General features: G+C 37.5%; 3 protein-coding genes and 1 pseudogene across 6 annotated transcripts; 2 read left to right on the top strand and 2 right to left on the bottom strand.

Annotated features, from left to right (window-relative positions):
* Positions 1 to 13,140, bottom strand: LOC111318878 (uncharacterized). The gene is made up of 16 exons (XM_088754509.1): positions 12,997 to 13,140; positions 12,353 to 12,380; positions 10,198 to 10,649; positions 9,869 to 9,926; positions 9,093 to 9,133; positions 8,296 to 8,346; positions 7,303 to 7,482; positions 6,866 to 6,907; positions 6,544 to 6,615; positions 5,762 to 5,818; positions 5,309 to 5,380; positions 4,748 to 4,789; positions 4,081 to 4,164; positions 3,355 to 3,591; positions 2,676 to 2,795; positions 1 to 1,764 (listed from the first exon to the last, which is right to left on the bottom strand). Exons 2-16 carry the CDS (start codon positions 12,357 to 12,359, stop codon positions 1,708 to 1,710), a joined length of 1,572 nt encoding a protein of 523 aa, XP_088610635.1. The 5' UTR covers positions 12,360 to 12,380; positions 12,997 to 13,140; the 3' UTR covers positions 1 to 1,707.
* Positions 13,141 to 13,510: 370 nt separating this feature from the next.
* On the top strand, positions 13,511 to 16,335 carry LOC148740939 (uncharacterized). 4 transcript variants are annotated; one of them, XM_088754616.1, is made up of 6 exons: positions 13,512 to 14,314; positions 14,535 to 14,638; positions 14,749 to 14,864; positions 15,053 to 15,126; positions 15,245 to 15,406; positions 15,902 to 16,335. In XM_088754616.1, the coding sequence occupies exons 1-5, from the start codon at positions 13,659 to 13,661 to the stop codon at positions 15,315 to 15,317; spliced, it is 1,023 nt and encodes a 340-aa protein (XP_088610742.1). In that variant the 5' UTR covers positions 13,512 to 13,658; the 3' UTR covers positions 15,318 to 15,406; positions 15,902 to 16,335. The 4 variants fall into 4 exon arrangements, with proteins under 4 accessions (XP_088610752.1, XP_088610747.1, XP_088610742.1 ...); XM_088754612.1 differs by having other exon boundaries at positions 15,245 to 15,402; XM_088754626.1 differs by lacking the exon at positions 15,053 to 15,126 and having other exon boundaries at positions 13,511 to 14,314.
* Positions 16,087 to 17,537, bottom strand: LOC148740940 (uncharacterized; annotated as a pseudogene).
* Positions 17,538 to 17,767: 230 nt separating this feature from the next.
* On the top strand, positions 17,768 to 19,753 carry LOC148740941 (uncharacterized). Its single transcript, XM_088760225.1, has 2 exons — positions 17,768 to 17,939; positions 18,560 to 19,753. The coding sequence occupies exons 1-2, from the start codon at positions 17,768 to 17,770 to the stop codon at positions 19,531 to 19,533; spliced, it is 1,146 nt and encodes a 381-aa protein (XP_088616351.1). The 3' UTR covers positions 19,534 to 19,753.
* Positions 19,754 to 20,947: the final 1,194 nt, after the last annotated feature.

Genomic DNA, 20,947 nt, shown 5'->3' on the forward strand with positions numbered 1-20,947 from the left:
TCATATTTTCAATTTTTTAATTCCACAGTCATGCAACGCAATCGTTATATCTTTGTTGCTCTATGGATAAGGCGTCTCTCGACATTCGTTCTTCAGTTAACTCCCCTCTTTGCAGTAAGAATACGTTTATTCAATTATATATTCTCGTTTCCTTATCCAATTACTTTTCAAATACTAATCTTTAAGACTCACGCTAGTTCTTGGAACCAATACTATTTGTATTTTCATTTACGAATATTTATTCAGGGTAGCCCAGTTTAGCAGATAGCTAGGTTAAATGAGGCCCTGTGAACACCCACCCCAGGGGAGGACATCCACCACACAGTAATCTCCTGCCTGGGAAATTGATGTCTCCTACAAGAGACGAGACCTAAGGTTTACTCGTCCTTATCCGAGAGGACTAGAATGTCTATCCATTTCCTGATATTATAGAAAGGTAGCACATTCTCCTCAGTAATTTTTAAGACCTTGAATGTTGGTCCGGCCGGGGCTCGAACCCTCGACCTCCCGCTCAACAGTCCGGGGCTCTATTCATTGAGCTAACCAGGAGGATATTATGGCAGGAGCAAGTTACGACAGAGGACTAAGAGCAACGAATTAAAAAAAAAAACTAGGTGCAGGACGATTTGGTTATATCAACTAAGTTGAAATTGTAAATTGGCCACCGTTAAGAGTTAAGCCCAAGCCCCGAGCGAGGCCAGGGTTAAAATGAGCTCTAAGATAAAAGGGTACAAAACATATTAATACCCAATAGTATACACTGTATTACTATTATTACCACTTTCAGGAAAGCAAAAACGGAAAAAGTGACAACAAAACAGCATGCAAATTCATGCAAACGGGCCTAATTCTTCATTTTGGCCGGCAAAAAGCGCCATAACGCCAAAGACTGATAACAATCTACAATATATATCTTATCTATTACATTCTTAATTGCCTATGGAATATTTCATGATATTAATATATATGAAAAATAAAATGCTTCTTTACACTCTAATAGGAAGCAAGTGATACTTTTTAAAATCTCTAAGATTTCATCTTTAGCAGATGTTATCTTTCATTTCACGTACCAAGTATTACAACGGTTACCATAAAAACCTACTAAAAAAGAGCTATAGTGGTTAAAAGTAACAAGAGAAGGCAAGAGATACGTAGGTTGAAGTGTGCCTTGGTGTCCCCTGGTACACTGTAACATCATTGGTTTCCTTGTTATCTATTCTTATCATCCATCAAATATTTTTCCTTGTGCACCATTGGTTTTAACATGTCATGATCTAATGTGCCCCAGCTAAACCTGGGAATACCCCTTGGTAATCCTATGTAACATTCCTCAATTTTCAAACCGTGTCCAATGTCACGAAATTCTTCATTGAAGGTTCAATTCAAATTAAGAGAGCATTCTGCTGTTGTAATGCAAGGGGAAATTTTGTTTTTATATCAGATTACTCTGAGATTAGTAAATTGACTTTGTAAAACACTTTGTTTGGTGCGCTGCAAAAAAACTATTTGATGGATAATAGACATATCAGCCTCCATTGGGCATGAAAATATGCTTATATATTTATCCTCAAGTGGACATCATCAGTTTCTCCAAGCTCACAGTTTTCATCAAGCTATGCTTCCAGAAAACTGTTCACTTCTTGCAACAGATAATGTCCCTGGACAATTATCCAAGCATATTTCCCACCAAATGGAGGCTACTGTCTACTAAGTATCCAATGGTCTATCAGGCTGGCAATCAAAGCATTCCTCTTCATCTGAATCCTAAAAAGCAGAATCAAAAAATAGCACAGAACGTTTGAACTTTTCTACATCCTGTTGCAAGAGCTTTAACTTTTACTTTATAATATAATTGAGATACTACGAGCACAATGATTGGTCAAAAACATATTGTTTAGTGTTACAGTAAACCGATAGGAAACTGACACCGTAATATTTCATTTCGATTAAAAAGATTTCAAATTCGGTAAACCCATAGAAAATTTAAACAACTGAAGTTTAGATGAAGATTTTGTAAATCAAACCTTTTTGTGTTCACCTAACATCTCAATTAATAAGTGGGTTATACACTGATAATGCAATAGAAAGTGTAGTCTGCTGGTTAATATTGGCAAATTTTAGGCTCTCATCAAAGGACAATCTAACAAAGTTAACCATGTGCAGTAAAGGTGTAGTGTGATCGTCCGGGTGAGTGTAGTCCTGAGAAGGACTGTTGTCGGTAGTAGTCACTGAAGTTTCAACAACCTGTGCGGAAGTCATCATCAGAGTCAAGTGAATGATTGTTGTCAGTAGAATGTTCTTATTCCAGTTAACACGATTGTTGTCAGTAGAATGTTCTTATTCCAGTTAACACGATTGTTTTCAGTAGAATGTTCTTATTCCAGTTAACACGATTGTTGTCAGTAGAATGTTCTTATTCCAGTTAACACGAACTGGAATAAGAACATTCTACTGACAACAATCATTCACTTGACTCTGACGATGACTTCCGCACAGGTTGTCGAAACGTCAGTCACTACCACCGACAACAGTCCTTCTCAGGACTACACTCCCCCGGACGATCAGACTACACCTTCACATGTTACCCCCGGGTTCAAGCCATTTACTGTATCATGTGCAGTAAGTCTGACAGAAAAAACCCATCCAAAATGAAATTCTATGATTTGTAAACTTACAGTGCTCCATGACTGTTGATCATCTCTTGCCTTACAATATCTGGATGTACCAGCAGATGTAGAGTTTTTCTTATCCTTTGTCCTTAATTTATCGACTCGTGCCAACAGCTGACGATTTTTCTGAAACATTGTTTTAGAATCAGCATATAAATGCTGCCAGCTACAAGCTAAAGTTTTGATTCAACTTAATTTCTGTGTCTATTATCAAAGTGAAAATAAGATGGCTGAACACAGTGGGGGTACGGGGGGTGGGGGGGGGGGGGAAGGGGGTGATAAGGTCTGGAACTGAGAAACGATGATCACACAACTCCCAAAGCAGTCAATTCACGGGCTTGTAAGCAGGCTCACTGAGCCACACGGGCTGCTCAAACATGCGAAATGTGGTCTTGCCACTCCTACTGTCTTTTTTTTTACAATGGTTTGAAAATTTCATCAAAGTAAAACTGTATAAAATCATTATGGATACGCTCCTTTCCTTTTTCTATATGTTTATTTTGCTTTGGCAAAGCACATTCAAGGATACGAGGAACTTTCAAAAACTAGTGCAAGCTCAGGTGGGAAATATCTTCTTCAGGAAGTGTGAGTTACGTGTCAAAGTCCGGAACATCAACGATCAAATTCTAACATGAATAGCGGAGGAGATGGATGTGCAAGTACAGATATGACTATAGCACCTCACCTTGTACAGATTTTCACTCCGTTTCTTAATCCTTACTCCATTGATTTTTAATGTTGCCATTGCTCGTTTCAATCTTTCTACTCTCTGCTTTTCTTTAGCCAACATGCATTTCATCTCCTTCACTGAGTCAGTTTCAGCTTTCAAAAACGCTTGTGACGCTTCTTCCAATCTTTCGTGGTGTTTTCTACTGTTCTCTTCCAGAACTCTGTTCAGCTCTACCATCACCATTTTTAGTTCCTTGTTTAAAATAATGAAATATTACTCGTCTATTGGACTTCTAAACAACTTTCAAATGTTCCCCCACTTCTTCTCTTACCCATAAACAGGTCATAAACAGGTCATAAACAGAAATACCTTATGTATTAAGATTAACTTTTAAGCATAAGCATTAGTGCTGTAAAAAAAGAATACTGGTAATAATAAAAAAAAGTGGTGCAACACACGGAACAAAGATACTCAACAAAATGGCTACGGAATAAAGGCAAGGAGTCTCCAGAGACTTAATATGTTATATTTCCGGCTTTTATTATTATTTTTTATTTTTTCATATATTTTTATTATATTTCCTTTTTTTTTTTACAGCACATGCTTACACTTTAAATTAAATCCCCTTAATATATATTAGGTAATCCGGTTAATGACCTTTAGACCCCAAAGTCACATGCAGTACACTTGGGCCACCTGTGCTTTCATTATTTACCAAATCACTTTTTCAACCATTTTTACCTCACGACTCTCTAAAGTTTCTTTCTTAAGCTTTTCCATCTCACTTATAGCATTTTGGTATTGCTGATTTTTTTCTTCAATGTGCTGCAAACAGGTAAGGATAAAGTTTAAACACTTTCATTGAAAAATACAGGAATATGAATCCACTAGATTATGAGTAAATTAATAAATTATATCAATCTTGATATTTAACAGTAAAGGAAAACTTTTTCAGAGTTACAGTTGTACAGTCAGGTACCATGTACTGCCAGTATAACAGAACTTTAAGGTTAAGATAAATCATTCATATTCAAGAGAGAAAATATATTTGGTTGGAAAATCGATTAAGATGTTTGTGTATGTTGAGTAAGGGTAGTGATGTTCATTACCATTAAGTGGAGATATTTTGGAACTTAGGTTGGCTGTTGAAAACTGGCATGCTTAGCAACAGCTACAAAAACAAAATACAGTTATTACATTATGCAGTTATTAAATAAATAAGTCAGCCATGCATGCATAGTAAAAAATTGTTATTGTCATGTTAAGTGATTTTTGGAAGCTAAGTTCCACGTGAATCCTAGAGGAAGGTTGATGCTTTGTTGTAGCTGTTTCATAAGATCATAGCAGCAAAATATAATATTAAAAATTGAAGAAATTTAGTAAAAAAGAAAAAATTCAAGGACACTACCTCTTTTAATCTCTGACATTCATCCTCCTTCCAGTGGTACATCTAAAACATTTAAAATTAGGAAAATTACTGCAAGATTAATCAAACTGACTTACAGAGTATACATGTACATCAAAAAATTATTTTTCTTCTGTCAGGCTAATGCGTGGCTCATGCCTGGCTCAGTTTCCTATTCTGAAAGATTTTCCTTGCCATTGGCTCCTATCAGGCTAATAATGCCAGGCTCATTTCTCATTGTGTACAACTTTTCTTGCCAGGCTCTTAAAAGGATGATTGCCAATAATTTCCTGCCATGTCAAGTTCTTGTTACGCTCTGTAGCTCTCTGTCCTGTTCAGTTCTTTTCCAGTTGATGTTTGGCTGATGTCTGGTTCAAATACCAGGCTTTGTTCAGGCCTTTTTGGCACATAATGAGAGGAAATTACCTCATCACACTAGTCAAACATTTGGACAGCTCTGTCCATATAGCGCTATTTCTTGAATAGCAATATTCCATAGAAACTGTAGGAATGAATATCTCAATACAAAGTACTCAAATATGTGTAATTAAAAATGAAACAAACCTGTTGTTGTTTTCTGATCAGTTCAGCCTTCTCTGATTCTCTGGCAGCACTTTCTTCTAAAAGTTGCCTCAACTGTGAAAAAAAGGCCACAAATCTATGACCAAGATAACAGTAACAAAACACACCATAACCCAATACTTACCCTTAACAACTAGCCCCTGCATGGGATACATTTGATGAAAAAGTATCCTTTACCAAAACTAGGTTATTTGTCACATAACTGCATAGAACCCAAATTTGGCCGAGCATGTGTGGAACCTGTAAGGACCTAGAATGAAAACCCTCGAACCTGATTCTCCTTCATGCAAAGTCATATGATCTATAAACAGCCAATCACAATTATAAGAGAAAGGGAAACCATAAAATGATTGATTTAGCTACAGTCATCATCTGCAGGGTTCAACTGATGTGAAATCTCAAAACACCAGAAATGCCAGATTTGATTCTAAGTACCTCATCATTTGTTGTCTGTGCATCTTGAAGGCGACTAAGGACTTCATCTCTAAATTGCTGTTAGGAAATCAATGTAACTAGTAAGTAATTTTAGTCCTACAGTTAAATGAAAGTTTGCTAGCCTCCTGGTTAGCTCAATGGATAGAGTGCTGGACTGTTGTGCGGGAGGACGAGGGTTCTAGCCCCGGCCTGACCAACACTCAGGGTCTTAAAATAATTAAGAAGAATTTTCTACCTTTCTATAACATCAAGAACTGGTTAGATATTCTAGTCTTCTTGGATAGGGACAAATAAATGGAGATCCCATCTCCTACAGGATTGGGGTAGGAGACATTAATTTCCCACACACGAGATTACTGTGTGATGGATGTCCTCCCCTGGGGTGGGATGGGTGGGATATTGGATGCACTTAATTTGGAGCCTTGCTCTGTTGTGCAACCCTCACCACACTCTGGTGAAAGTGATAAAATAAAAACCATGACTTGATTGAACGAAATATATCATAATGTAATATGTAAAGTACAGTGTAACTTGATCTTTATTTTACTCCAAAATCTTCAATTTATAGCTATTTTTCAAGTTATTTCTATAACTGTCTCTACTGTGACCACTAAGAATCTAGTAAAAATAGCTATGGAAGAATTCATTTTACATAATGTAAACATAGAAGGCATCAAAGAAAACTCTGTCGAATGAAAACCATCTACCAGTAATATGGATCAATGTAAATTGCTACAAGTATATACATGAACATGAGACAAGTAATAGCTAAAAAAGACAACCTGCAAATTTTGCTGAACTTGTTCATACTGAAGGGAAACCCTTTCAAGTGCTTCTGTCTTTTGTCTTAGCTCCTAAAACCAGAAAGGAATGTAAATTAGTTGATATCAATATCTGAGTGTGTCAGATCCCAACTTCAATCCAAGTTACCTTTTTGGAAGCCTCACATTAATTTTTTCTACTTAAGTTTGTAATTTAAGTTTAAATTGTATAATGTTTTTAAGTTTAAATACAATTCTCATCCTGCACTTGTTTCACAACAGAGTGAAATTGCAATTTAGATGCAAAATAATTTCAGAGCATTAATTGTTAACATGTACATACCTTCGTAAGGAATGTGGCATTTTGAAGTAAGGTGTTGTTTTCCTGAAAAAAGTGTTTAAGGATAAAATAGTATATCAGTTGATTATTATTAAGCATTTTACATTTGTAATGAAGTCATTCAAGTCCTTGACTAAGAAAAAAAGACCATTATAAACTAGTTAAAACGATCTTCAACCTCAAATCAAATTAAACTATACCATACATTTGTCATATATTTAAGATGCAAATACATACATTTAAGATGCAAATGCATATTTATAACAAGCAAATGCATACACAAAAGATGCAAATACATATATTTAACATGCAAAACATATATTTAACATGCAAATAATGTAATTATATTTAACATATAAACACATATTTAACATGCAAATGCATATTAATAATAACACGCAAATGATTCTGAACTTGAAAATGAGACATGATTGAATCACCTTGCATAAGTCATTGCTCCTTTCCTCAATATCATTTCTTGTTTTTACTTCCTGAGCCAGTTTTCCTTTTACTTCTTTACACTTTCTCTTCCAGAGATTTAACTGTTGTTTTAACTTTGTTACTCTCTTGCTTTCCTCAAACATCCTCTTTTCAAATTCTTTACCACGCTTCTCCAGAAACTTGGTCAACATGATTGATAAGACAACAATATCTAGTCATACTCAATAAAACTACTTTTTCAACCCCAATATGTAAAATGATTTCCAGACACTATAAATAACTGTGCATATGATTCCACTACTTTGTCATTTTACCATATTTACGGCATCAGAACGCATAAAACATGCCATGGTATTACACTTATAATAGAACAAGGCAAAAATACAGACTGTGTGCCTTTTTGGCTATTAACCCTCCCCTATTGAATGCCAGCTCAGTAAATAATAGTTAGTTAAACCGTGGAATAAGGTGTGTATATTCTATGACCTTGGAGAGGACTGACTAAAACAACAATGGAGATTTCTATTTATCAAAAACAATGTTCATTACTTTGAAGTGATCATACTTCATCCCTCTCCCATTAATTTATCTGTTAATAAATATTCTTGCAATAAGTAGTTCTATTGTGAAAGTAGTGAACAAGACAACTTGTCTCTTCCTTTTACCAGAATATATATACTCTGTTTTCAGCCATTAATTTAAGGAGGTTATACAAAGAGCCCAGCAATTCAAACCTGCAACAGGTTCTCTTTTGGAAATAGAAGCTACACTTTAATATCAAATGGTAATAATAACAATAACAATAATAATAATAATAATAATAATAATAACAATAATATTTTCTCTTCTTAATGCAGAGCAAAACATTCAAGTCTCAGACATCAGATATGCAAAAATCTGACACCCTTACTAGGCGGCAATCATCACAATATATTTTGTTATTAGTATTTTTTTAAGAGACACAAGTCTGACACATGTTCTAAACTAAATACCTCAATCTTTCTTTCCAGAGCCTGCACCTCACTAGCTTTCTTCTCTAGGTCCTATGGAGGGATCCAGAATCAGAGACGTAGTAAGAAAGTAACAATTATTTAGTAACAACATGTACAAGTCATTTAAGGTGGCTCGTACCAGTTTTCATCTTTTTGATGGTTTGTAACTATGAAAGAATACAACAGAAAGACTGACCAAGGCCAGTTGAAGACTTTTACGGGATTGAATTGTATAATCATTGGTTATCCAAAAATAGGTGTCATTTCGTCACTAACAGTTTCCATGGAAACACTTTGATAGGCTTATTCAGACGTATTTTTTAGCTTGTGGCTTAAATAATTTGAAAACTAACCTGGTGACCCAGTGATTTTTAAAAAACCTACACACGACTTCTGGCTATATCATATTATTTTCATTTAAGTTTCAAAGTCTTCTTATTATCCTCCATTTGAGTTCTTTTTTTTTCGCTGTCACAAGATTTCATATCAGTTGAATATTTCTTTTAGACGTGAAGTAAAGCAACCTTTACTACTCTGAAAATCATCTTTTTTATCTTAGTTTCTATCTCCTGCATTCACAGTGGCCGCTCAACACATCAAATACACACTCTTAGGTGAACTTCTCACAAAAGTAGAAAAGAATCCTCATGCCGCCATCTTTGTTTTAAATTTTTATCTTCAAATCCCCTGCTTCTTTCGCACATTTCTCTTGCGCATGATGGAAGAGTTATCTGTCCCTGCATGAGGAAACTAGTACGAGCCTCCTTAAGTTTATTTAAAATAATCAAAACAGACACCTTCTTAAGCTCCTTGTTCTCCTTCTCTAATTTATCACAGTAGACTTATTGTAAAAATAAAAAAGTATAACCTGATAAATTAATCTGTACATGGTTTACAAAAAGTCATGTTTTAAAGTGCATATGACACAAAACTTTTTTCTCTTGTTTCTTGTAGTTGGATATCTATAGAAAATGTTTTAAAACTTTAAAAGTGCTGGAAAAACGTAAAAAGCAATTTTTTTTGCTTTCAAAATATGCGCAACTTGCCTTCAAATTTGTCCCAGAGATTGGGACGTAGTTTATCACCATTGAAGTTAATCATGACATCACATTGTGTACCTTTGCACGAAGCTCTGTTGTCACTAAGAGAATTTTGTAGTACTTCAGAGTAGATAGATAGTGCATTGAAAGGCAAAGATGTCCAGTGATTCTAATGATTCCTTTGAGTTCGACTCTTCTGAAAGTCCCATTGACTTCGAAGAATCTGAGTACACAATGTGATGTCATGTGTGATTTTGGCTGCGTGATGACCGGGACAAATTTGAAGGCAAATTGTGCGTATTTTGAAAGCAAAAACAGTGCTTTTTAGATTTTCCCAGCACTTTTAAGGCTTCGAAACGTTTTCTATAGATATTCAACTACACAAAACAAGAGAAAAAAATTTTGTGTCATATGCATTTAATTTAATATCTGTATCATATTATTGACAAAAACTTTCCTGAGCCATAATGGACCATGTTCAAAAAGAGACATGTTTGACAAATTGAGTGTGAGCAATAAAATCATTGGACAACAAACCTCTTTTGCCTTCCTCATTTCCTCACTTTTTGAGTTTATTGTTGTTTGCTGGCCCTGAAGGAAAAAGATACACATGACAATTATAACTTCAAGGAAATACTTGATCCATACTAGATTTAAAACCAAAAAAAAAGGTTACTCAAATACTTATTTAGCTCCAATACATGGTCAAAATTCCAACTTTGACCCTGCTGAAAAAAGCATCAACATACACTGATGTGTCGAAGGGTTTTACCATGATATCGGGCAATACTAACAAAGTCATATTGATAGAGATTTTGGAACTGTTTAGTATTTTATCCAAACACCCAAAATTTGTACTCACCTCAAATTCCACAGGAAAGTTATGGTTATGATCAGTGTTTTCTGCTGGTTTTCCACTTTCTTGCTGCTTTGCAATTACCCATTCACCTTGACACACGACACGAACAGCAGGGTGGTTTGGGGGATCCATGGAATGAGGTATTGGGTTCTTCATTGAGCTTGCTCCTCCAGGGGGAACTGGTCTTGGATCCTCTTTGAACATTCCCTCAGTTAGCAGGCTTCCAGAAATGTTAGGCCTACTTGATGCATGCTCACTTTCCCTTAATCTAGTTTCTGCATCTACTTCTCCCACAGTCAATTGTTGAAAAAAATTTTCAGTCAACTCTGCCAACTGGTCACTGCCCGCATCAACACTGTTACTTGGTTGTAGAGACCAATTGGGGTCAGTTTTGGTAGAAGTTTCATGGCTCTGCTCATTTGTGGAATTCTCCTCAACTTGTTTTCCTGAAGAAGCTAAGAAACAATATGGTTATACTGACAATTAGATCATAATCATAACAGTAAGTCTTTTCAACACCTTTCATTCAGTGTCTTTAAAGGTACTAGCAGTTCAGTAGACTATGCAATTTTATAACCATTCTGATTTATTCACATAAATTACCTTCTTTATTATATTTTTTTAAGATACATTCTAAAATATTGTCAAAAATTCATCACATTCATCTCCCCTTCCTCTTAATTTCTAAAACCTTCTTTGAACTCATCAAGATGAGATGCATTTTGATTATTTTGAAACTTAAAATGCAGGGGGATTATCCGATATTAGTAAGGTATGTCAATGAAAACCTTTTTGAATGAACTGGGTGATTTCAAGGCATCACTTCAAGAAACGTTGTCCCTACAAATCTGAAAATTCTAAGTCCTATCATCAATGCAGATGGAAGGATGTATTTTTAATTTGCAACTTGAGAGTTTTCAACTGTTGCTTAACATTTATCTCCCCTTAGTGAATTTCTATGAATCAAACTTAGATAAGGCCTACAGCATAGACATTGACATTCTAACCTACTTTATTTTTCACCACTAAATTTTCTCCAATTCTTATTGGTTTAAATTGATCACATGACGCGATAGTGTTCATCTGTGGAGAAACACTATCAGCCCATAGTGCCCGTCCGCGGAAAATCCCTGGATGGATAGTGTCCGTTCAGAGAAAATACCCACATAGATAGTACCTGTCCGTGGAAAATACCTGGATGGATAGTACTCATCTGTGAAAAATTTTGAATGGTTTGACGGCCGCGAAGTTAGGCAGATCGGAAAAACAGTGACTTTTCAATTCTGACAGGTATAATGTATTATTTGGCCAATGTACGGTTGTGAATTATTGACATTTGTGACAGGCTGTATGCATGAAAAAAATACAAAATATTTGATTGATCTGCATTTAGTGGGTTTTGACTGTTTTTCAACTGGGGTGCGGAAGAAAATTTAGTGGTGAATAATAAAGACAATAGAGTGTTTATGTCTCGATCGGAACAATTATTGGTCTGATAGTTGCCTCTTGGAAATTTGATGTGCTTAAAACTAGCATAGTTTCCCTCGAAGCTTTGCTTCTCAGGCAAATATTTGTTTTAAGAACATCAAATTTCCGTGGGGCAACTATTTAAACAATAGAGTGTTTCTGTCGAGGAACTATCGGCTGATAGTTGCCCCACGGAAATTTGATATTCTTAAAACAAATATGCTAGTTTTAAGAACATCAAATTTCCAAGGGGCAACTCTCAGACTGATAGTTCCAAGACATAAACACTCTATTGTTTTTATTGTTTATCACTAAATTTTCTTCAACGCATACAGCTTGTCACAAATGTCAATAATTCGCAACTGTACATTGGCTAAATAATATGTTATACCTGTCAGAATTGTAAAGTCACTGTTTTTCTGATCTGCCTAACTTCGCGGCTGTCAAACTATTCAAAACTTTTCATGGATGAGTACTATTAATCCAGGTATTTTCCACGGACGGGCACTATCAATCCGGGTATTTTCCGCAGGCGGGCACTATGGGCTGATAGGGTCTCTCCACGGATGAACACTATTGTGTCATGTGATCGATTTAAACCAATAAGAACCGGAGAAAATTTAGTGGTGAACTATAACGGCCGATAGTTCCTGGACAGAAACACTCCATTGTTTAAACAGTGAAAACTTACCTTCCATCTTACTGACCACTGTAACAACCTTGAAAAAAATAATATGCATATCAAAATCTTAATTTTCTATGATTGCCTCTAAAATAGACTGAATTGTGTGCACCAACAGGCGTTGTTGTCGATCTATCATAGTAGATCGTGTACGTTAAAATGAGGCTCAGATCATTGAAATGTTGTCAAGCTGCGTATGTCGATTTGACTTTTCTTCATATTAGAATCATGATAAAAACAAACCTGCGAAGAATCTTTTTCACCTAGATTCGCTACAAACTGAAACAAAGTTCAACGACTGAAATTGCAGAAAAACTATTCTGTAGACTGGGGTACAATGAAGGGTAGGCGTGAGAACTTGTAAGGGTCCAACTTGTGAAGGATCGATGGGAAACCTTCGTGATAATTTTCACATTCAGAAAGCGAGATTTTCACATTTTCATCATTCATTCCCTTCTATATAAATAGTGTCCTCTACTGGCAGTATTAGCTGTAGCAATTAACGTAAAGACCTTGAAATTCACGTATAACTTTTTTCAGAGTGAAAGTTGTGGAACGCAGAAACCAAAGCCAAATCGAAAGTGAGTTCTAACTCCGGATCACTTTAGCGCAAAGATCACTTAAACCCGTACAGAAGAGCAGCTTACACATACCTGAATCAAGAATTAAGGGGTTTTCTTGTTTGATGAAAAGTGCGCAAGAAGTTAGGTAACTGTCAGTGTTAAAAAAAGTGATGGCAATAACGCAGGATACTCATACAGTTCGTTCATTCCCTGGCTCTGTTTAGGTCTGTCAGATCTTAAACACGAAGGCGCGCTATAAAAGGGCATTGGCTCCTCCCCCTAATTTTGAATTCACCCAAAAAAATAAAGATGGTGGACGATGAGGAGAACCGCAACGAACACTTAGTATTTGTTATACACGTGAAAAGCAATAAAACATACCCAGAAATGGTCGAAAAATATCAGTAGAGTTATTTTACTGTGAGTAGTTTTGTTTGGAGTACAATATGTCCTCGTTTCGTGTAAAAAAAACTTGCGTTATTTCGGTCGAATTCGAATAGCCCGCCATTTTGAGACTCCCCTACCCAACAGGCTAACTGTGGGGCTATCTTTGTCGATTGTGAGTCTTCATTTTACCGGTGCAGTGGTAAGCAGTGTTCCAGTGAATTTATGCGCCAATATGCGATATATTTGAGGCCGGATCGAGCAGTTACGCGAAGGAAATAACCGTCATTTCGCTTTGAAGTTGACTTAGAGAATTTCTGTTAGTGTGAGACCTTTTGTTGAGGTTACTCTACGATTCGACTCGGAAAATGGAAAGCTTTCCCCCTCCAGATAAAAAGAAACGTACAGAAATCAACAAACATGCAAATGCACGGCGAGATCCAGCGGAACGAAACCCACATTTCAGTCTCACAATTGAAGTCAAAAAGGATCAGCAAAGTCGTTTGGAAGCTATCAAACAGAGGCTAAGCAACGCTAAATCGGCTCTTGGTATAGATAGAAAGTCTTCTACCACGCAAAATGCTGATTTAATAGAAAGACTCCTCTCGTATTTTGAAATGATTTGTTCATCAACTGTGGAAAGTAGCTCTTCATCCATCACCAAGATTGATGTACTCGACGGGCCGAGAACTGCTCTCTCTCAATCCGTTCAGCCATCATCTAGTTCTGTTGAAGTGCGTGACCGACGACAAACTAGAAAAAGACAGATCTATGTGGATTCTACATTGGATGATGGATACTATGTGTGCACGAAGTCATCTTTGCAAGCACTGTGTAAATACTTCATCACAAATCCATTGTGTGAATTTTGTGGTGAAGATTACATGTACACATGGGCTTCAGCTACTTTTTCAAGTCAAGGGCACGTTTGTAAGATTGAAGTTCCCTGTGTGTGCAATGACTCAGTTACTTGGCTCAGTTCTGGAGTTTTGGGACACCCTGCAAAGTACTACGCCAATGTCAGGTGAGTATAATATGTACATGACCTACTTTGCAAGTAAGCATTATCGAATACAAATATCACAGCAAAGTTTGTCACATATATCTATAACAAGTTTACAGGTGCAAGTATATCCTCTTGCATTATGTAAATTATGGCTTTCCATTCTGTTCTCTTATGTTTTATTTCTATTATTAAATTAGTATTCTCATGTCAGTGATACAATTGAAAAAAATCTTTGCAGAATGGTTCATGCATTCACATGTACTGGACTTACTGAAACTCAGTATCGTGGTTTTACTGAGGCCGCTGGCATTGGCTGTGTGATGGACAAAACTATAGACACAAGTATGTGGTATATATATGATGATTTACCCCTATGATCTTTTGGTGTATGACTAAATGTAGCCCTTACTGTACCTTGCAGCTTATTGAGCAGTATAATTTTTTTTTGGCAGTATATAAAGACCAGGGATTTGGATATAGGTCTGTAGTCCAGGAATTGTGCAACAAGATCATGGCTGATGCAAGGATAGAAGTTAAAGCTACGCAAGGCTATATTGCAAGTGGGGATGTAAGTTGACATGCAACCAGCTACTTGTTTGTTGTGTGTGTTCAGTTTTGTTGAAGCTATTTGCAGTGGGCCAAATTTGAAATAACACCTTGTGCAGTCCTAGGTGATTTTATCTTCATTCAAGTTACCTTCACTTTCTTCAATGCCACCTTTCTTCCATTTGTTTTTTATTCCAATTACTCTTTCAGTGTATAATAACAGATGCCAGACATGACTCAAGTAGATCAGCCATGCATTCTACAGTGACAGCTATTTCTATGAGGTAAGACGTTCCAACCAAATGCTAAGCCCCATGAATTTGGATAACTCGTGCCTCACTGTTCTGAAAGAATGTGTCTATCAACTTATCACTTGTCTTTGTCATTTTTGCCTCCCTGCAGCAACAAAAAAATTATTTCTGTCTGCAACTGGAGCCGTGCAGATGAAATCAGTCTATTTCCTTACCTCTGCTGAAAAGTGTAGCACAGAATACCCCCTTACACCCTTCTTGCATGGCTTGTTTGCTGACTATGGGAAGAAGATGCAATGGAAAATTTGTGTAGGTAACCAAGATAGCTGTGCTGCTCTTGTAATAATTTATTTGATATGTTACCTGTGTGTTATCTAATAATCTAAAGGCATGAAACAGAAACAGGACTCTTACTGTTTGTTTATTAAAAAAAAAGTACTAAATCATTCAGGACATGACACATGTCATGTCATGCACTGAGTGCACTTCACATTTTAAAATTTACAAGACATTGACATTGGTGATGGTTGTTTTCCTCACTGATAAATTCATGATCAATTACATAAGTTCATGATTAATTACACCACTTATTATCAAGACTGAATTAATTTGAAATTAGTGTCTCTTTTTCACATTTGCATCTATTGTATTCAAGACAGTACTTGTATTTACATGTATATGATAGTGGCAATGCTTGTAGGTTTTCCATATGCCTTTCCTAGTATGTATTTGGCAGCCTGTAGGTTGTTTGCAGAAGCTCTTTAATTGTAACGATATAAGCGTACTGCTTGTTTGCATTCCTTTTCAGAGATTATGTAGCTTTGGTCTTGGAATGAGTGTATTGATGATCAAAGATGGTTCAAGGCTAAGTATTATTTTAGTTGGTTTTCCATTTTCTGTTGAAATGATTCCTTTTTTCAGTTGATGATGTTCATTCACTTCTCTTGAATGATGACATCATTTTGGATTCATATGCTCTGAAATCTTCACGACTCAGTGAAAATTATTGTAAATAGCAACTGTCCATAATCTTTATGGAGAGGAAATAAAGTGCAACCCAATTCCTTTTTTTTCTCCGAGTAGGATAAGAGCGTAAGGTACAAGCAGTGGAAGAAGAACATGGAAAATGCTGATCAGTCCCTCAAGATATTGCATAGTGGAGTCTAGAATTGTGTGAAACAATGTAACTTTTATTGTACCTTATACATTGTCATTATATAAATAAATGTATACTATTTTGGAGGGAAGTGGAAGTACTGTAATGCAGGTTTTACGAACGACGGTGACCACACTAGGGCACTCCATCAGGATTTGGCCACCGTTTTCGAACATCTTCCACAACACAGACTGGCATGACCTCTCGAACATCTCCCACGTAACATCTCAATGCTTCCTTCCAGGCTATGTAAATAGGATCGAGCCATAAACCGCGGCGGTTGAGAATTGTATAGAAACATCTATAGTCGCCCTTCCGCTTCGTGTGGTTGTTCATTCTGGGCTGGCCAAACGCTCTCAACCGTGCAGTCAAGGTCTCGCTCAATAAAACACATGGGGAAGAACGACAGTACATGCACATGTCACGCGCGACATATGCGTGAACTCCTTCTATGTGATTTGAATTTTTGGTTTCACTGGTCTCGTTCTCTTGACTAATGAGCTCGCGCTGCAGCTCGACACATGTTGCCGATGTATTTTCCTTGTCTTCGGAACCTGTGAAACAAAGCAAGATGAGAATGTTGCATGAGAACATAACCTGTTTTGACCTGGTAAAGCGCTGTAGAGGACATCGTTCGAGAACGTTGAAAATGGCGGGTAAAATATGTTTCGGCAACCTAGAAAGGCCGAGATAAGATTTTTTAGCTAGCAGTAAATGGCATACAATTCAGATTTAAAAGTATGAATAAAAAATATGGCCTTGAAATATTTATCCGCTTTGGGAGTTGCCGATCATTGGAAACAGGAGAAATTATGAATATTTATGCTTCATGGTCTGATAGTATTTTACAATACCCACTCGGATCGGACTTGAATAGAACAATTATTGGCATAGACATTGCAAATAGTGGAATAATATCAATTTGTAATCGTGTTGTAAATATGATTCGTTCAAGAGCCAACTTACCGGGCGTTGATTTTTTTTTTCGGGGTCTCTACTCGAACGATCTCTCCGTTGTTCACGGTAAGCCAACCGGTTAGCTCCTCGATTAAACTTTCCTCTAATAAAATTGTAATCTGTGAAGTACTACTTGGTGTTAGATAAAGATATTTCATTTCTGGGGCAAGTAAAGACAGGAAAGGCACATCAATTCTCGTATACCTTACCTTTCGGGTATTCAAATCGCCCGCCATTTTAAATTTGATCCGCGCACGTCAACGGTGAGTGACAAATGAGCCTTGGTCTTCCCAGGGAAGACTTCCTTTTATAGCGCGCCTTCGTGTTTAATCTTAATTGGCTGTCAGGTGACTCGTTCCCGCGCCGCCGCTGACACGTACGTGGTGTGGTGAGACTGGGGTAAAGGTTGTCGGGATAACTTGTCTGGATCCAACTTGAATATTTGTAAAGGATTGAAGCGAAAGATATCCGGTCAATTCGCCACCATAACAAATTTGCCACCCCAAAAGTAGCCACTACTCGATGTCATATTGCCGCTGGCGGCGATCTGACTTAAACGTTATGAGTAGCCTATCGTGTAAACTTACATCAAAAGAAAGCAAAGATGCAGTACTCATGATATTGCGGAAAGGGGAAGAGACTCAGAAGTTGTGTGTAGCGTCTCAACTATTGAATTTGAAACGAAATGAAACATGTTTAAGAGCTTATGTCAACAAGCATCAGACAAAGAGCGGCAATAATAATATTGCACCAATATCCATTTATCAATTAACTTGTTTTTTCAATAATTTTTACCTTTAGGGACCGGTCATTATTTATCGCCTGGGGGGGGGGGGGGGGGTCGGAGTATTTAGGGGGGGATCACATGGTTTTTTGAAGACCTTTAGGGGGGATCAGCCGTAATTGACAAGCATAATGGGGGGGATCAGACCAAAAAAAAAGGAATTTTAGGTCGCGCCAGGACCCCGGGTGATTGCATTTGTAAATACTTTGGTAGGATTTGCCGCTGGGACTCCCCCAACCATATATTCAAGACCACGTTCAGTTGTATTTTGTATTATATAAACTCTATTCTAGCCCAGACACAAAACCCAAACCCTTTTACAGACCCTCCATTTTGTAAAAAAGAATCACTATCGTAGTCTAACATACACGTTTTTATTCAGGCACGATCTAAATTAGAAAGGTAATCAAGATTTTGAGAATGGAATACTTACAATTGCTCAAAATTGTTTCATAACGTTTCAGTTTGTTTTATAGAGAGAATCGTAATCTAAAATCATAAACTTTCATTATTTTAATACGCGGCCGAATGAAAAAAACAACTATTAAAAAAGTGTTTATTTTGGTGAGGCTGTATCTTTGTTCGTGCCCCTGTCCTTAAAGATTGCATCAAGAGCAAAGTAAGCGAGTCCCCTGATGAATTATTCTTTTTCAATTCTGTTTACCTCGACAACTATCGGGGTGCATCAGAACGAAACAAAGAGCAAGCGCCCGGTGCAGCATACTTCCGAAAGATCGAATCGTTTATGGAAGACCACTATATTCGTGGAGAACTTTTTATGGAATTCTGTCGTGATGCCTGTACAGAGTCAAGAGAAGAAAGTTCCAATCTCTGTTCCTGGTGTTCTAACAATAGATGGGTCGGTCCAGAAACGGAAAGAATTCCGCAACCTGTACCAGATTCAAACAATCCTGGACATTTCATGGATATCTATCAGACGGAATCGACGGGCAGGACACCAGATGATTACCTTCCAAGAAAATGTATTAAAGATCTGTACGAGGAACATTCTGACAGTATCAGAAACGATCAGGATACCATGAAGAGCTTCTGCTCAAAATATAATGTGGAAGAGAAGCACGTCATTGCATATGTTAATCATTTGAAGGATATTGAGATCCGAAAGGACATCAGAACAAGAGCAGCTCAGGAGCGAAGAAGGCAAGAGGCCGAACGAACGTACAAGGACTTTCAATGGAATAACCTCATCGAGGGTGGCAAAGTTCAAAAGTTGCGGGTAAGAGAACTAGACCTGTATCTCAACAAGCATGGTTTGACGACTGTGGGTCGGAAACTTGACAAAGTGAAGGCCATTCGATTTCACTATTACCGACAGAATAAAGAGACTGTGATAACAGAAGAACTGTCGAGTGATGAAGATGACGTGGAATTCGAGGATGAAGAATCCGAAAGTGGAGAGGCAGAGAGCGACGATGACTATGTTTTCGTGGATTTGGATGAACAGCCTGAGATTGGCACTTCCTCGACAATTCAGTTCGTATCTGACGAGCAAATATTTACCGTTGTGGTTCAAGGTCCATGAGACGTAAGTACCACTATTAAAATATCACTTGCATATTCAAAAAGTTATTTGGCGGTGGCTGGGAGAAAAGGGGGGGGGGGGGATCATGAAACTTTCCACTACCGATAAGGGGGGATCTCTAAAAAACCAGATACTCTACGGGGGGATCAGGTAAATGCTTCGATGTGACAACAAAAATACTCCGACCCCCCCCAGGCGATAAATAATGACCGGTCCCTTACATTTTAGTTTTATTTTTATTGCATATTGCTTTTATTCTGGGGGCTGCCGTCAATGAGAATTTAGTTCCTCTCTGGCTTGACCCTTTTTGCCTTTTTGCATCTCGATATTATTTCTATTGTTATCTGTCTGTATTAATATTATTATTATTATTATCTTATTATTTAGGCAAATGAAGTTATTATAAAAATAAAAAAATAAAAAAAAAGTCATTCAAAATTTGCTTTCACTCCTACTCAGGGGCGTAGCCAGGATTTTTCAAAGGGTGGGTCACAAAGGCTACTAGCTACTCACCATTTACACCGCTGGTCTCCTGCGTGTATCAGCGGGCTCAGTCGTATTATCGCATGAAGGCCCATACCAATGGCTTTTAGGGCCAAGATATTGTCATGGCGTTTTCGCCACCTGAATATTCTAGGTTGTTTGCTCTAAAGAAGACCAACCAACCAAGGAGGGGGGGGGGGTGGGTGACGGGCACCCCAGGACACCCTAGCCTACGCCCTTGCTACTTTCATATTTTGTAGCCCAATCACAGGGGGCCCAGACAATCAGTTTGTGTAGCCGACCGTTGTTTTATAGTGAATGGACCAGATTTACCGTTTGCCTTACCTAGAGCTATAGAGTGATATATTGCTGACTATGTACATAAGACATTGATAAATAAACGTTGAATTACTTTACCTGTTGTGGTGTCCTGTGGACATCCGGGACTATACACAGTGGTCAGGTGACCGAGAGAGTGTGCGTGTATGTGAGAAAGAGCGGGAGTTCGAAGGGTGACGGTGTGTTGTTCGAGTTATTGACCTTAGTGGCTTCTAGGAATATTACACCTGTGGTGCATAGTCGTCGTTTTGCCTCAAAAATGTTTTTTTTGAGCGATTTTGGAAGTTTGATTTCGTCTTTAATGTAAGGGGTGTCTCGAAAACTAAGGGCTAAGACCTGAGACCTAAGACCTAAAACCCCTCGAAAACTAAGACCTCTGGAAAACTAAGACCCCTTGAAAACTAAGACCCCTTGATAACTAAGACCCCTCGAAAATGGGCTTTCTCAAAAGCTGTTCTGGTATGGTAGGACCCGAAGGAACTTCGCTCGCTCGGCTCGGCTCGCTCGCGCTTCGCGCTCACTGTCGTGCTACGCGCTCAAAAGCGCGACTCGTGAGCAAGTGTGCCTCGAAAACTTAGACCCCTCGAAAAAA

Source organism: Stylophora pistillata, chromosome 1, assembly GCF_964205215.1.
Source record: "Stylophora pistillata chromosome 1, jaStyPist1.2, whole genome shotgun sequence".
NCBI lineage: Eukaryota > Metazoa > Cnidaria > Anthozoa > Scleractinia > Pocilloporidae > Stylophora > Stylophora pistillata.